Here is a 17,107-nt window from a genome sequence, read left to right as displayed (position 1 = left end):
GCCACCACACACAGATGTGTCAAGGAATTTGGCTACAGTTGTCGTATTCCTCTTGTTAAGCCACTCCTGAACCACAGACAACATCAGAGGCGTCTTACCTGGGCTAAGGAGAAGAAGAACTGGACTGTTGCCCAGTGGTCCAAAGTCCTCTTTTCAGATGAGAGCAAGTTTTGTATTTCATTTGGAAACCAAGGTCCTAGAGTCTGGAGGAAGGGTGGAGAAACTCATAGCCCAAGTTGCTTGAAGTCCAGTGTTAAGTTTCCACAGTCTGTGATGATTTGGGGTGCAATGTCATCTGCTGGTATTGGTCCATTGTGTTTTTTGAAAACCAAAGTCACTGCACCCGTTAACCAAGAAATTTTGGAGCACTTCATGCTTCCTTCTGCTGACCAGCTTTTTAAAGATGCTGATTTCATTTTCCAGCAGGATTTGGCACCTGCCCACACTGCCAAAAGCACCAAAAGTTGGTTAAATGACCATGGTGTTGGTGTGCTTGACTGGCCAGCAAACTCACCAGACCTGAACCCCATAGAGAATCTATGGAGTATTGTCAAGAGGAAAATGAGAAACAAGAGACCAAAAAATGCAGATGAGCTGAAGGCCACTGTCCAAGAAACCTGGGCTTCCATACCACCTCAGCAGTGCCACAAACTGATCACCTCCATGCCACGCCGAATTGAGGCAGTAATTAAAGCAAAAAGGAGCCCCTACCAAGTATTGAGTACATGTACAGTAAATGAACATACTTTCCAGAAGGCCAACAATTCACTAAAAATGTTTTTTTTTATTGGTCTTATGGTGTATTCTAATTTTTTGAGATAGTGAATTGGTGGGTTTTTGTTAAATGTGAGCCAAAATCATCACAATTAAAAGAACCAAAGACTTAAACTACTTCAGTCTGTGTGCACTGAATTTATTTAATACACGAGTTTCACAATTTGAGTTGAATTACTGAAATAAATGAACTTTTCCACGACATTCTAATTTATTGAGATGCACCTGTATATCTAGCCAAAAGCTTCCCTGCTTTGTCCCAACTCAAAGTATGTCTGTCTTGCCCTGAACAACCAAAACTCCACTTTCTGCAACAAAATAGTATTATGTATGTATTTCAATTGGGTCAATTCTCTGAGACCATCAGACGACATTTGGTGCTTCAGCTCTGCCTCGGCACTTTTAATATTTCCTTCAAACTCCACGAGTTCTCGTGCTTTGGATTTTTTAGTGAATGAGGCATACTGTATGATCCTACTCCTAAGAACAGCCTTAAGTGCCTCCCAAGCCATGCCCACAGAAGATACTGAGGATAGACATCTCCATATAGACATTGATTTCAGTCTTTAACATTTGTTGGAAATCAGGATTTTGCAAAAGGGATACATTAAAGCGCCAACTATATGATTTTTCTTTTTTTCTGTATGTGGCAACATCTCTAAGTTCACCAGGGCGTGACTGAGACTAAAATGTTTCCAATTGAGCAATCCACAACAGATGAAATGAGGGACTTAGATATATATATATATATAAAAATCTATTCTAGAGTAAATCTTATGAACTGATGAAAAAAATTGTAATCCCTACCAGATGGGTTCAAAAGTCACCAGATATCTGCAAGACCAAGATTTTTACACATCCTGTGAAGTGTCAGTGTTGCTCTAGGGGACTTGCACACTTTTGCTTCACTATGATCAAGGACTGAGTCCATCAAAAGATTAAAGTCTCCTCCCAATATTATGTCATAAGAGATGCCAGCAGCTTGCAACATCCCATCAAGATCTATAAAAAAGCCCTTTTCATCAGTGTTAGGTGCGTAAATATTAGCCAAAATCAACCTTTTCCCCTGAATTTCTCCTAAAACAACAATGACTCTTCCTCATTTATCTTTAATATGTTTGAGACATTTGAACTGTAGATGCTTATTTATCATTGTAATGACTCCCCTGCTCTTACTTGAACCAGCACAAAAGAAAACATGTCCACCCCATATCTTACCAAATTTTTCAGCTTCCTGCGGGGAAAGATGTGTTTCTTGAAGAAACACAATATCATATTTCTTACGTTTAAGAAAAGAAATAACCTTCCTTCTTTTTATAGGGTGCCCCAACCCATTCACATTCCATGTAGAGAGAGACAACTTATTCATATTAACATTTGACATATTGATTTTTATATATATATATTCATGTACGGAGTAATGTACAGATAGCCATTTGTTATCACAAAATAAACCCCAACAGGGTGATCAGAATCACGGCGTGAAGCAGATGGGTCTTGTATCAGCCTGAAAGGGTTTATTTTGCGATAACAACCACCTGACTGTACATTATCCCACTTATTACATGGCTACTAACCAAATAAATAAATACATGGACATAAAATATTGATTTGCACTGAAATGATGTAATTATGTGATAAGAAGAAAAAAAAAATTGCTGAACAGAGTTCTGTTGATGTTTATTTGTAATTAATGAACGTCTGACTTCTCATTGTGTATTTTATTTCAAGAATACTTGCCAAATAAATGCACATGAAGCATTGATTTGAATTGAAATTATTTTATTAGCTAACTTGTAGATAACGCACAGTGATCCGAGAAGCAGGAAAGATGGCTCGCAAATACCCAGATGAACGGTTATTTGCAACCGCTAGATGGCACCATTGACCAATCAGAATCGAGTATTCCAGAGAGCCATGTAATATATATATATATATATATACACACACACACACACACACACACACACACACACATACATACATACACATTACTATGTTGTGATATACAGTATACTGTTACCATGATTTAAAATTACTCATAACAGAGACACCTGTAATTAAATTCTAATTACCTTTGAAATTAGCTCATCGTGGTTGGCCAGATGTGCTCGACAGTGAATGCAGCTGTAGGTACGATGGCAGTTGGGCAGGTAGGCCTGAAAGGTTTTGGAGCGCGTCATGGTGACCGTAGCCGGAGAGACTGTGCAGGGGCGGAGCAGGAAGGGCCGGTCAGCCCAGGACGACTCGCAGGAGAAACAGTGGAGCACACAGGTGAGGGCCGTGGTGAACCGTCAGGAGAGAGGAGAGTTCAGCTGTGGAGAAAACACATACACACAACTATTTATTTTGCACCGTTTTTTTCCCACTTTGTCTTTTATGGCTTTTTTGTGCTTAGTATCATGCAGTAGCACACTGATATAGTGATGAATGTATTTCATCCTTAAATCAGAGACCATCCCCTCGAAAAACACAAGTGGTCATAGGAGACGCATTTAAGCGACCAGGTGTAAACAGTAATGTTTCTCGTCTGACCACATGTGATCGGATCACCCGAGATGCATCTTAGAGGGATAGTTCACCTAAAAATGAAAAATTTCTCATCATTTACTCACCCTCATGCCATCCCAGATGTGTATGATTTTCTTTCTTTTGCTGAACACAAACAAAGCTTTTTAGAAGAATATCTTAGCACTGTAGGTCCATACAATGCAAGTGAATGGTGGCCAGACATTTGAAGCTCCAAAAATCACATAAAGGCAGCATAAAAGTAATCAATACAACTCCAGTGGTTAAATCCATATCTTTAGAAGTGACATGATAAGTGTGGTTGATCTTTAAGTCCTTTTTTTTTACCATACATTTCCAATTTCACTTTCAAAATATAAAAGAATATGTAAGTGAAAGTGGAGATTTATAGTAAAAAAGGACTTAGAAAATACTGATGTGTGCATTTTGGAGCTTCAAAATTTTGGTCACCATTCACTTGCATTGAATAGACCTACAGAGCTGAGATATTCTTCTAAAAATCTTAATTTCTTTTCTGCAGAAGAAAGAAAGTCATACACATCTGGGAAGGCATGAGGGTGAGTAAATGAGAGAATTTTAATTTTTAGGTGAACTATCCCTTTAATACCAGGTGTAAACAAGGTATTTGATACCTAAGGTATGGGTTTGTTCAAATACTGTTTCCAAACAGGTTTCTGCCATTTGTTGTCCATTGTTTAGTTTGGTAGCCCTGTCTTAACTCAAGCCTTCGGTAAAAAAAAAAAAGCTTATGAATAGCTCATTATTTACTCACACTCATGCCATCCCAGATTTGTATGATTTTCTTTCATCTGCTGAACACACACAAAGATTTTTAGAAGAATGTCCTCACAATGTAAGTGAATGGTTGCCAAAATTTTGAAGCTCCAAAATCCATATTAGGGCAACATAAAATTACTCCAGATGACTCCAGTAGTTCAATCCATGTCTTCTGAAGCGATATTATAGGTGTGGGTGAGAAACAGATCAATATTTAAGTCCTTTTTTTTGGAGCTTCAAAATTTTGGTCACCATTCACTTCCATTGTGAGGACCTACAGAGCTGAAATATTATTTTAAAAATCTTAATTTGTGTTCTGCAGAATAAAGAAAGTCTGAAGTTTTTTCCATACATTACTGGAAAGAAAACATAGCTTGGAATGTTAAAGAGATAGTTCACCCAAAAATGAAAATTCTCTAATTATTTACTCACCATCATGCCATCCCAGATGTGCATGATTTTCTTTCATCTGCTGAACACAAACAAGATTTTCAGAAGAATATTTCAGCTCTGTTGGTCCATACAATGCAAGTGAATGGGTGCCAAAATTTTGAAGCTCCAAAATCCACATAAGGGCAACATAAAAGTGCTCCAGATGACTCCAGTGGTTAAATCCATACCTTCTGAAGTGATATGATAGGTGTGGGTGAGAAACAGATCTGAAATATTCTTTTAAATATCTTGTTCTGCAGAAGAAAGAATGTCATGCACATCTGGGACACCTGGAGGGTGAGTAAATCATGTCAATTTTCAATTTTGGGTGAACTATCCCTTTAAGCTGGGATAGAAGAAAATATTTTAACATCAAAAAAAATCATACACTTTACCTTTAAACAACAGAACATTTTACACAATGATGTCCAAAACACGTCAGAAACATACACAGACAATGAACACTGATGATGTCATTCACAAGAACATGGTCTGAACATAAGCAAATAACATGAATCAGTGTCTTTGAGCTGTCATCTGTCAGCTAACTGTGAATGTGTGGTCCTGCATTCAGGCTGCCCTTGGGTTAGCAAGAGGGGTGAGATGGGCTGCACTGTATGAGAGGCAGCTTTTAATGCAGTGAGCTGGAGACCTGAAAATGACGTGGACACACAGACACTCCCTGACAGCTCAATGTGTAAGAATTCAATGCCTTTGTCTGTTCAACATATTCATCCCTAATAAAAAAAAAAAAATCAACTAATGTGGTTAGTTCTAACAAAACAAATCCATACATTACTGGAAAGAAAACATAGCTTGGAATGTTAAAGAGAGAGTTCACCCAAAAATGAAAATTCTGTCATCATTTACTCACCCTCATGTCATATGATTTTCTTATTGCCAGGAACACAAAACCAGATACACTGCAGAATTTTCACATTTCATTTGTTGTATTTAAACAAAGTAGACAGTGACCAATGGCTGTAAAGCTCCAAAAAGTAAAAAGCACCATAAAAGCAGACCATAGGACTCGTGAAATATATTTCAGGACTTTCCCTTTTGCTGTTGCTCTCAAATATAATTCACGATTGCACACAATCAAATCTGGCTCGTCATGATTAGTCACAAGAAGTGCAAGAACCAATGATGTCTCTCAAGAAGATGGAAGTGCAAATTTTCAGCGAACAGCATCTTGAATTTCTGCCACTGCCTATTTTTTATATTGAAAAAAGCAGTGTGAACATTCTGCAAACTATCTCCTTTTGTGTTCCACAAAAGATAGATAATATTGGTTTGGAAATTGGAATGGCATGAGGGTGAGCAACTGAGTGTGATTCCATGTACACCAACCCTTAATAACTACCATAAATCATCATATTAAAAATGCAACGCAATAATTGGGATAATGGACAAAAATCTAAGTGTGCAGATCGGTTTATGCTTAAACCATTTATGACTTTACCCCAATAAAGGAATGCAGTTTAAGGCATTTACATGACCACGCATGTTGTCAGCTCATTAAGTATAATCGGCGTAAGAATAAGATAAAGAATTTTAATTAGCAATATATTTTTTTACATGCATCTTTAAGGCACTCAAATATTATATGACTTATGATTAAACTTATATTTAGAACTTATCTAATCTATATTTGTGTTGAATTCATTAGTTTGTGATCAGACTTATTTTGTGCCTTCTTTTACATCATAGCGGCATGTTGGCAGCTTTTCACCTGTTGAGGCAGCAGCTGAAGCAATCCACAATCTCACTTAATTACCCAGAAGAACGGACAGCTATTCACAGATAAAAATAAAATAAAAATAAAATAAAATAAAAAAGCCTTGTGAGGGACATACTCAGATATTTGAATTCTAACCACATCTCACCAGACCGACATAATTATCACATAAACAAAGCATTCAATTTGCCAACTGTGACTCAGCAAACCCTGCTGAGGCCATAAGCATTATTTTCAGCGACAATGCTGTTGTTTATCTGTCATATCCAATGCATCCACAATACAAATGTCATGTGTCCAGCAAAACCGTGAGAAAATCTCATGGAACAAATTGTAAAAATTCTAGCAACCTTTTTAAATGCACCATAAACTCAGTGACTCTGACTGAAATTATGAAAGGCAGCACGTCAGCTTGCCTGGAATCCACATATGCTATTTGCAATTCTATGATTATATTTGCTTTGGCACAGACTAGATCAAACAGGCCTTATAAAGAGATACCCAGAAAATATTCCAGACAGGCTGCTTTGGTCGGCAGCTGCTTTATATTAGACTCTTCAACATAATTAAGCACCATTGCGTTCACAAACCCAGTATAATTTGGTACTGATACAGCAGCAGACTCACACAAGGCCTGCTTCATTTTCAACATCATTTCCTCGTGCGATTTCTAACACGATTATGTAGAACTAGCAGAGGATGGATGCAGTGTACTGGTAAAAGGCTAATTGGAGGTCAAATGATTAAAGGAGAAATTTATGGAAGATGCAGGGCGACACGGAGTGGAATTAATTCCTTTCTCGACAGATGAGGCGAAGATAAATGGCTGTCGCCAATATAATTACTGAGGCCGTAATCACCAAAATGGTCCTCACTCTGTCTCCTTTGTCTGTTTACCATTCCAAAAGAGTCTGGAGCAGACCAAACACACATAATGTAGTGGTCTTATTCATCAAGTGTCCAAAGATGGATTAAGCTAATCTTGCCTCTTCAAAACCAAACAAAGATCTATCAAAGATAAAAAATAAAATAAAAAAAAAACTATCAAAGATCCAGCAAGATACAACTCTCTAACAGTAAAAGGAGGATATTCCATTTTTAAAAGAATATTTCAGCTCTGTAGGTCCATACAATGCAAGTGAATGGGTACCGAATATTTGAAGCTTCAAAAAGCACATAAAGGCAGCATAAAAGTAATCGACTCCAGTGTTTAAATCCATATCTTCAGAAGCAATATGATAAGTGTGAGTGAGAAACAAATCAATATTTAAGTCCTTTTTTACTATAAATCTCCACTTTCACTTTCTTCTTTTGTTTTTGGCAATTTGCATTTTTCGTGCATATCGCCACCTACTGGGCAAGGAGGAGAATTAATAGTAAAAAGGACTTAAACATTGATCTGTTTCTCACCCACACCTATCATAACACTTCTGAAGACATGGATTTAACCACTAGAGTCGTATGGATTACTTTTACGCTGCCTTTATGTGATTTTTGGAGCCTTAAAATTTTGGTACCCATTCACTTGCATAGTAAGGCTGAAAGATTCTTCTAAAAATCTTTGTTTCTGTTCAGCAAAAGAAAGAAAGTCATACACATCTGGGATGGCATGAAGGTGAGTAAATGATGAGAGAATTTTCATTTTTGGGTGAAATACCCCTAATCAAACTATCTACTTTTTGTATTTTCTCAGTAAACTTGGAAACAGTAATAAGTTGCATCAAGAAAAACTCATGTAGGCTGTATTCAAGTGAATGATACAAACATTCATAAATGAATAACATCTCCATCCCAAAGTATTACCTCTCAGTGTTACATGGAGACAAATCAAATAAATCCTTGCTTTTAATACAAATACCTCTGTTACATAACAATAACACATGTAGCAGATACATCAGCACAAAATCTTCATTTATCTCACTTTTTTTTTTTTTAAACAAGTGGATTAAAACAGATCCCATGCATTTCAGACAGTAAGAGGACAGCTATAAAAAGGATGAGGACCCCTGGACAGGTGGCGAGGACCCCCCCCCCCCCTTTCCCCTTTCCCACATAATACACAGCTGGCAGCTCCTGTAATAGCACCTTTTTTTGCTGTCCTGTGAATCTGTCAGCAAAAATTAAAAAGGTCCTGCTGTTTATGGACATTCACTGGGACATTTGGCTCAGACTTAACTGTCATTTATACATATGATGGTTTAGCACTTTGTTTTACAGTGTCCATGTTACACATATTACACATTACCATTATTAATTGCAACAGTAAACAATACAGTACAATCAGCTCTATAAAATGATTCCAGAAATTACATGTTGTTGATCTGTATAACTCAATAATTACCTAAACATATGAACACTGTAAAATAAAGTGTGACCTAACTTGTTTTGGCATATTCAAGTGGTGTAAAGTGTTCTACAGTATTTATTTACACATTCTCATTATGAAATGTTTTGGTAGTTTTGCCAATCCATGTTACATGAGACTAAACTTGAAAACTACATGCTTCAGAAAACCCCTGAATGCTGTCATTTTCCATTCAATACCATATCATTTTTTTAAAAGCACTCTTTGTGCATTAATCTCTAAGAATAACAGCCCTACAGCAATAACAGCACCTATTTATAACTCTAGAACATAAAATAAAAATTCTACAGTAATATCAATGACTGATAGTGTTGAAAAGAGAGTGGGTCAGATGGAGAAACAGAGGGATGGATCCAGGTCAGACACAAGTGTGTAAGTGTGTGACAGTGAAGCAGCTTCTATGTAGGCCATAGTAGAAACCACCAGACTGACAGTGCAGATGGCAGCACCAGCTCAGCACCTCTGGCAATCGCATCCTTCAAAACCCTTGCAGCTAAACCAATTCACAAAGGCAAGCTTTTAGTGACAACAAGCGTATGAGTGTGAGTGTGCATATGACATCTTGATGTTGTGATGATAATGAAACAGTACAACACCACATCAATACAGCCAAATATTTAAAACTCTAATTTTAGTGTGCTAATCTTACATCCTACATATTTTATACTGTTGGTTTTTCAAAGGACATAAAAACACTTGTTTATGCATTGCATGTTATATAAAAATGATCAGTCACACTTTACATTACAGTGGTCAGTATATTTATGTAATGACCTAGTAACATTGACAAACTTGCACACTTAATATGCAATTATCCTGAGAAGTTTTTACAAGTTGTTTTGTTATTGCAACTGTAATTAAATACTTTAATATGCAATATGTGTAACACGAACACAAAGTATTACCATGACTATGTACATTAATTTAAGCACTGAGTAAAATTAAAAAAATTTACAAACCTGTAGCCTACTTAATATGCAATTATCTTGTGAAGCTGCTTGTAGTTATACATTGTTTTGTTACTGTAATTTACCTTATAATTTAATATGCAAAATTAGTAACATGCACACTATAATGTAAAGCATGACCAAATGTTTTCACAGTATCACTATTTTGTGAGACTTTTAGGCTCTCTTTCATGCAGAGCTGCATGTGCTGCATTACTTTTAAGTTTGAAAAACAAATGAACGCTGAAAATGTGCAAACTGCAAAATATCAATGCACATCCTTTAAATACAAACTATTTTAGAACATCTTATTTTCCATCGTCCTGATCTACCATACATGCTGGCAGTGTGGCATCTGAAGCATTAGTGCCAAATTAAATGCAATACACAATGTATGCAACACAGATGATTGCTAGAGAGCATTTATTATTCCTATTTAACTATGCAATGAGGTATTATGGATATAGGTAATGTGTTTTAAATCCAGGGTGGCATCCATCATTGTCACTTCAAACCCAAGCCATAAGTGTTCAGACTTTACATGCCTACTTTAGTGAGCTGTCATATATCGTAAGTTATTGAAAAATACACATTTCGTTTTTTTAAGAGAGGAACTTTGAACCATCCTACAGAAAGAGTCTTCAAAAAGCACTAATGCATGTATTAAATAACTACACAAATTTTACCTTTGAATGGAAAAGACGCGCAGGTCGAACAATATCTCCCTTGTTAAAACCGCAACTTAATGCAGGAACAAAAGGCGAACATTTTTCACAACACAAAGTTTCCAGGTATTTTCCACTATAAGTCCAGCACCTCGAGAGCTGCGCTCTGTAAATACATCACGTTGAGCATCGGGCTTCACCATACAACCTCCTGGTTTGATTGACAGACGAGGCGTTCAATAGACGAAACAGAACGGCCTAGCAACAATATGCTGATTGGCCAACCGAAAAAGAAAACAAACCAATTAATGCGCGCGGAGAACATGAGGGCGAAAACCCAAACATTCGTTATCTTTGTGATATGTCGATAATACAATTTGTGTTCCAAGGTGAGTTTCACGTTACATTTTACTTGATATATTGGATTTTATACTATTTATGTTGTACGTTTTGAAAGACGTTAACTGTGAGTCGGTTGTCAGTCTTTAATTTCTCACAAGCCAGCTGAAACAGATCAGACCAACAGCGCCTCTCTGCGCCCTGTATTTGTTTTTTTGTATAAAAAGTCGCCTTTGCACAAGGATAACAACTTAAAGGGATAGTTAACCAAGAAAGGAAAATTCTCTCATCATTTACTCACCATCATGTCATCCCAAATGTGTATGACTTACTTTCTTCTGCTGCACACGAATGAAGATTTGTAGCTCTTTAATATCTCAGCTCTGTTGGTCCATTCAATGTAAGTGAATGGTGGACAGAACTTTGAAGCTCCAAATAGGACATAAAGGAAGCATAAAAGTAATCCATACAACTCCAGTGGTGAAATCAATATCTTAAAAAGCAATAGGATAGGTGTGTGTGAGAAACAGATCAGTATTTAAGTTCTTTTTTACTATAAATTCTCCTCCCTGCCCAGTAGATGGCGATATGCATGAAGAATGGGAATCAGCAAAAACAAAAGATGAATGTAAAAGTGAAGATTTATAGTAAAAAAAAAATAAAAAGGGAACTTAAATATTGATATTTTTCTCACTCAGGCCTATCATAAAGAAGACATTGATTTAACCACTCGGGTTGTATGGATTACTTTTATGCTGTCTTTATATGCTTTTTTGGACCTTAAATGTTTTGGCTACCATTCACTTGCATTGAATGGATCTACAGAGTTGAGATATTCTTCTAAACATTTTCAGTTGTGTTCTGCAGAAGAAAGTCATACACATCTGGGATGGCCTGAGGGTAAGTAAATTATGATAGAATTTTCATTTGCTCTATCCCTTTAAAGGGATAGTTCACCTGAAAATGTTTTATTCTGTCACCCATAATCACCCTCATGTTGTTCCAAACCAATATTACTGTTTTTGTTCCATAAAACCCGAACAGTTAAGTTAGGCAGAATGCTAACCTGTCAGCATTCACTTTAAATGCATATCCCCGCCACCATAAATATCCAGAGTGAACACTTATTCACACACATTTACAACTACATTTTTTTTTTTTTTTTTACCAGCTCTGCATCCCATATTTTCTCTCATTGCAGAAGGCTTTAATTTTTGACATTTCTTAGGTTAATTTAATTGATCAAATTTACATTCACAATTATATTTACAATAGAATATAAAAAAAAAAAGAACAGCCACAGAAAATGAAAAACAGAAGCATGAATAAGGTAAGGCTTATTATCTACTCATAGTCTTTTCTGTATCCTTGTCTCAACAGTGCATTTAAGTGCAGTGTTAGTTTTTGCTACTGTGGAGTTGAACTAGTTGTGTTGGCATGCAGCATGCCTCTCAGCACCCTGAAGTTTGCCAGTGGCTGGTTCTCCTTAGGAGGGTAGCAGGGTCCTCGGTCTGTCACGTAGGCATAAGGGAAGCGTAGCACCCAGAGTCCATCAGGGGGCAGCACAACCTCGGGTTGCTCTGGATGGAAGATGGGACATGGAGGGGAGCCTTGCTGGACCTGAGAGAGAAGAGAATCAAAGTATTGTATGTAATGGAGAAAATGTTGATCATACTTAACTGTATTGATGTTACACTAATTAACAATGTACCTGTGGGTTAAGGAAAATCTCAAGAGGAGCATCAGGGACCACAACAAAAAGACGAACCAGCTGAGCAAAGTGTGGCTTGATCCCTCGGCCTTGAGCTGAAGAGAGAATGTACAAAGGCATGTCTGAATTCAAGCATCTGGTTGCTGGTTCCTTTGGCCCACCTTGCCCAAGCACTTTCACTACTTTATCAGGTCCAGAACTAAGGAAGCGGCACCCTCTACTGTCCTCATACTCAAAACCAACGAATTCACAAGCAACATTGTCCCATCTGCGGCCTCGTCCCATTCCCCCAGCACTGCCGCGCTTTCCAGCAGACGCTTTATTTGGGGCTGGCCATGAGGCTGGACCCCCATCCAAAGGCTCCATCGATCCCACATCTTCCTCTGACCGGCTTCGTATGACAACATCCCACGGAAGGAGAAAAGAAGAGCCAGGGAGGAAACCAGCTTGCTCTAAACCAGTGAGGCTGTTGTAAGCCTTAGCTGGACCGAGTTTAACAAGAGATCAACTTGAGAACTTAGGCAACAGTCCCTTAGGGCAGCCGGAATGAAGCATGCCAGGGAGATACTCCACTGTGGAAGGCTGTCTGTCCACCAAGCTTGGTCTCTAATCCTGAACTTCTGCTCCGTCACCATATATTACAAGGCTGTCAGAAGACTGGCCCAAACTAAGAGCGAGGCTCAGACTTGTGCCATCACCTGGAGTGTTAGTACTAGTCTCTTTCTCCTTCAGACGATCAGCTTCCCCTGATGGAGGTACCTCTCCAGGTCTGGCTGCCTCATCACTGGCAGGGGCTGGGTCAGGTGTGCTGGCTTGGAACACAGGGAAATGTATCCTCTCCAGCTTACCGCAGCATTTCTCCTCAAGAATCTAAATGACAGAAACAGAAAGAGATGTAAAAGCAATAGGAAAAAACCTAGAAAACAGTAGCTACTGACCTGATAGAAGTCAAAGTTGGCAGCCTGGATGTCAAATGGATATTCTCTGGGGGACTGCTTCCTGCCACAGTTACAAGAACTTGTAGACCAACCCCTGCTATTGTGGTACAGAATAGGTGGTTATGGTCCATTTCTGGCTTCTCCCCTGGAATGTGAAAGAGAAAAGTATATTTAAGCCTCAGAGACACAGCAGCAAGTAAACAATAAAGGTAAAAAAAACAATACAGAACAGTAGCTGACAATCAGAACTATATTACAACAACTTTTGTGGTTGGAAAAAATATATATATTGATTGTGATAGCTTGCTTAAATCACACAATGAATTTTGTCACCTCAAAAAAAATAAATAAAAAAAAAATAAATAAAAAATAAAATCAAGATTAATCAGGATAAAACAAAAAACCAGCAAGATTTTCCCCACAGACTGCCATTGTTTTATGAAGTCATATAAAATTCACCCCCCCAAAAAATATGTAATATATATATATATATATATATATATATATATATATATATATATATATATATATATATATATATATATATATTATAATCAATGACTTCCTAAAAACATAATTAATTATTGTGAAAAAGCACTGCAAATACAGATTTACAGGCTGGTAGGCACAAAGTGTCAGCAGCAAAATAACTGAATAAATAAATGAACGAATGAAAGAAAGATAAAGAAAGCAAAGAAAGTAAGAAAGGGCGAAAAGAAGGTAAGAAAGAAAGAAATAAAAAGAAAGAAAATGATCGATCAAAACTAAGTGACAGCAGCAAAATAACTGAATGAAAGAAAGAAAAATAAAGCGAAGGAAGATACAGAAAAACACAAAGGCATACAGAAAGAATAGAGCGAAAAGGATTAAAGAAAGCAAGAACAAGCAAAAAGAGGGAAAGTAAAGAGAGCGAAAAGGAGGAAAAAATGCGAAGAAAGAAAGAGCAAAAAAGAAGGAAAGAAAGAACACAAAGAAAGATACAAAGAAAGAGTGAAAGATACAAAGAGCAAAAGAAAGAGCGAAAGAATGAGGGAAAGACAGAAAGAGAGTGAAAGAAAGAGCGAAAAGAAAGAAAGATTTCTCTACTTGACAGATCTACAGTGCATCCGGAAAGTATTCACAGCGCTTCACTTTTTCCACATTTTGTTATGTTACAGCCTTATTCCAAAATGGATTAAATTCATTATTTTCCTCAAAATTCTACAAACAATACCCCGTAATGACAACGTGAAAGAAGTTTGTTTGAAATCTTTGCAAATTTATTAAAAATAAAAAACGAAAACAAATCACATGTACATAAGTATTAACAGCCTTTGCCATAACACTCAGAATTGAGCTCAGGTGCATCCTGTTTCCACTGATCATATTTGAGATGTTTCTACAACTTGATTGGAGTCCACCTGTGGTAAATTCAGTTGATTGGACATGATTTGGAAAGGCACACACCTGTCTATATAAGGTCCCACAGTTAACAGTGCATGTCAGAGCACAAACCAAGCCATGAAGTCCAAGGAATTGTCTGTAGACCTCCAAGACAGGATTGTATTGAGGCACAGATCTAGGGAAGGGTACAGAAAAATTTCTGCAGCATTAAAGGACCCAATGAGCACAGTGGCCTCCATCATCCGGACATGGAAGAAGTTTGGAACCACCAGGACTCTTCCTAGAGCTGGCCGCCCGGCCAAACTGAGCGATCGGGGGAGAAGGGCCTTAGTCAGGGAGGTGACCAAGAACCTGATGGTCACTCTGACAGAACTCCAGCATTTCTCTGTGGAGAGAGGAGAAACTTCCAGAAGAACAACCATCTCTGCAGCACTCCACCAATCAGGCCTGTATGGTAGAGTGGCCAGACGGAAGCCACTCCTCAGTAAAAGGCACATGACAGCCCGCCTGGTGTTTGCCAAAAGGCACTTGAAGGACTCTCAGACCATGAGAAACGAAGATTGAACTCTTTGGCCTGAATGGCAAGCGTCATGTCTGGAGGAAACCAGGCACCGCTCATCACCTGGCCAATACCATCCCTACAGTGAAGCATGGTGGTGGCAGCATCATGCTGTGGGGATGTTTTTCCGTGGCAGGAACTAGGAGACTAGTCAGGATCGAGGGAAAGATGAATGCAGCAATGTACAGAGACATCCTTGATGAAAACCTGCTCCAGAGTGCTCTGGACCTCAGACTGGGCCGAAGGTTCATCTTCCAACAGGACAACGACCCTAAGCACACAGCCAAGATAACAAAGGAGTGGCTACAGGACAACTCTGTGAATGTCCTTGAGTGGCCCAGCCAGAGCCCAGACTTAAACCTGAATGAACATCTCTGGAGAGATCTGAAAATGGCTGTGAACCGACGCTCCCCATCCAACCTGATGGAGCTTGAGAGGTCCTGCAAAGAAGAATGGGAGAAACTGCCCAAAAATAGGTGTGCCAAGCTTGTAGCATCATACTCAAAAAGACTTGAGGCTGTAATTGGTACCAAAGGTGCTTCAACAAAGTATTGAGCAAAGGCTGTGAATACTTATGTACATGTGATTTTGTTTCGTTTTTTTATTTTCAATAAATTTGCAAAGATTTCATTATGGGGTATTGTTTGTAGAATTTTGAGGAAAATAATGAATTTAATCCATTTTGGAATAAGGCTGTAACATAACAAATTGTGGGAAAAATGAAGCGCTGTGAATACTTTCCAGATGCACTGTATAGTAGCCAAAGTGGATCTTTACCTGGCTTTGGAAGCAGGTGAAATTTGTGCATGCAGTGCTGATCTGCCAGGCTGCGCTCCTCACAGAGCTGATGTCCATTACTCCCTCCAATTTGTAGCAATCCTCATGAAACTGTAAGACATATCTCTGGAAGGCGGCGACTCTTGCATGCTGGCTGTACACTCTTAATGCCTGTGCCAGCTGATTCTTATGCACTGTTGTGGTGTAATTATGGGGAAGGTTTGACTGATACGCACTGTGAGCCAAGGGCAAGGCTTTCTGACACCTGTTTTCTGAGAACTTTGCATCTGCATCAAGAAATCCCTCCAGTACTTTGAGCTGACCCTGCACCTTGAGGGAGAGCTCTGTTGCTTCATCTTCACTGTTCTCTATCAAGACCTGATAAAGTCTGTATGCAACATGCACCCATTTGGAATAGGTTGGCAACTCGAAGTGTGAGAGCTGTGGATTGCGACCCACACTGTCATCAAAGCCTTTCTTAGTCAGTACCAGCTCCACATGCTGCCAAAGAAACTCCTTCAAGGTGCAATCCACTAACTGACCCCCTGAATACAGGCAACTGCTTTCCACATGAAAAGAGGGCTGCCTATTAGAGTTGTGCATCTGTTGGTAACGCCTTTGCCCGGGCACAGGCGTGCCACCTTCATTCTCTCTCAGGACACAGTTGGACCGCAGCTGTCCCAGCAGAGAACTGATGGGGTCCTCATCTGGTCCTGGCACTACATAAACAAAAGCCTGGTTGGCAGGCACTGTAAATAGACAGTTACTACTCTGGTTGTTAAGTACACGACTTTTTCGGAATATCCTGTATATCTGATCCTCCAGTGCATGCTGCTGCAGCCGCCACCTTCTAGGGGAGTGTTTTTTGGGTTTATCCCCCCCAGTGCCATCTGTGCCATTGCCACCCATGCCAGCGAAACTGTTTAAAGCAGGACGTTCGGTATACTGCAGCCTTCAAAGGACGCGTCCTACCTAGCACGCAGCCTTCGAAACGAGACACAGCCACAGAAACAACAAGAGGGCGGGGTGTGGAGATGAAAGCATTTCTGTGAGCACACGAGAAAACACGTTTCTGGCTTAAAGGAATGTTCCATGTTCAGGACAAGTTAAACGGATAGTTCACCCCAAAATGAAAATTCTCTGATCATGTGTATGACTTTCTTTTTTTTGCTG

General features: G+C 38.7%; 2 protein-coding genes across 2 annotated transcripts in view; both read right to left on the bottom strand.

The window, feature by feature from the left end:
- ypel2a (yippee-like 2a) overlaps positions 1 to 10,391 on the bottom strand; it is a 29,095-nt gene extending 18,704 nt beyond the window's left edge. Inside the window, exons 1-2 of the mRNA XM_051684575.1 lie at positions 10,249 to 10,391; positions 2,850 to 3,089 (exon numbers count right to left, since the gene is read on the bottom strand). Of these exons, the coding sequence (XP_051540535.1) occupies positions 2,850 to 2,957 (108 nt within the window). The 5' untranslated portion in view covers positions 2,958 to 3,089; positions 10,249 to 10,391. The remainder of the gene's footprint in view (positions 1 to 2,849; positions 3,090 to 10,248) is intronic.
- A 1,582-nt stretch (positions 10,392 to 11,973) lies between these two features.
- smg8 (SMG8 nonsense mediated mRNA decay factor) lies at positions 11,974 to 16,843 on the bottom strand. Its single transcript, XM_051684288.1, is given in 6 exon segments — positions 11,974 to 12,186; positions 12,278 to 13,147; positions 13,216 to 13,337; positions 13,340 to 13,360; positions 15,935 to 16,019; positions 16,022 to 16,843. Coding segments are annotated over 6 exon segments (2,133 nt in total).
- Between the last annotated feature and the right edge of the window lie 264 nt (positions 16,844 to 17,107).

The sequence above is a fragment of the Myxocyprinus asiaticus genome, chromosome 42, assembly GCF_019703515.2.
Source record: "Myxocyprinus asiaticus isolate MX2 ecotype Aquarium Trade chromosome 42, UBuf_Myxa_2, whole genome shotgun sequence".
NCBI lineage: Eukaryota > Metazoa > Chordata > Actinopteri > Cypriniformes > Catostomidae > Myxocyprinus > Myxocyprinus asiaticus.
This window is presented reverse-complemented; position numbering and strand designations above follow the sequence as displayed.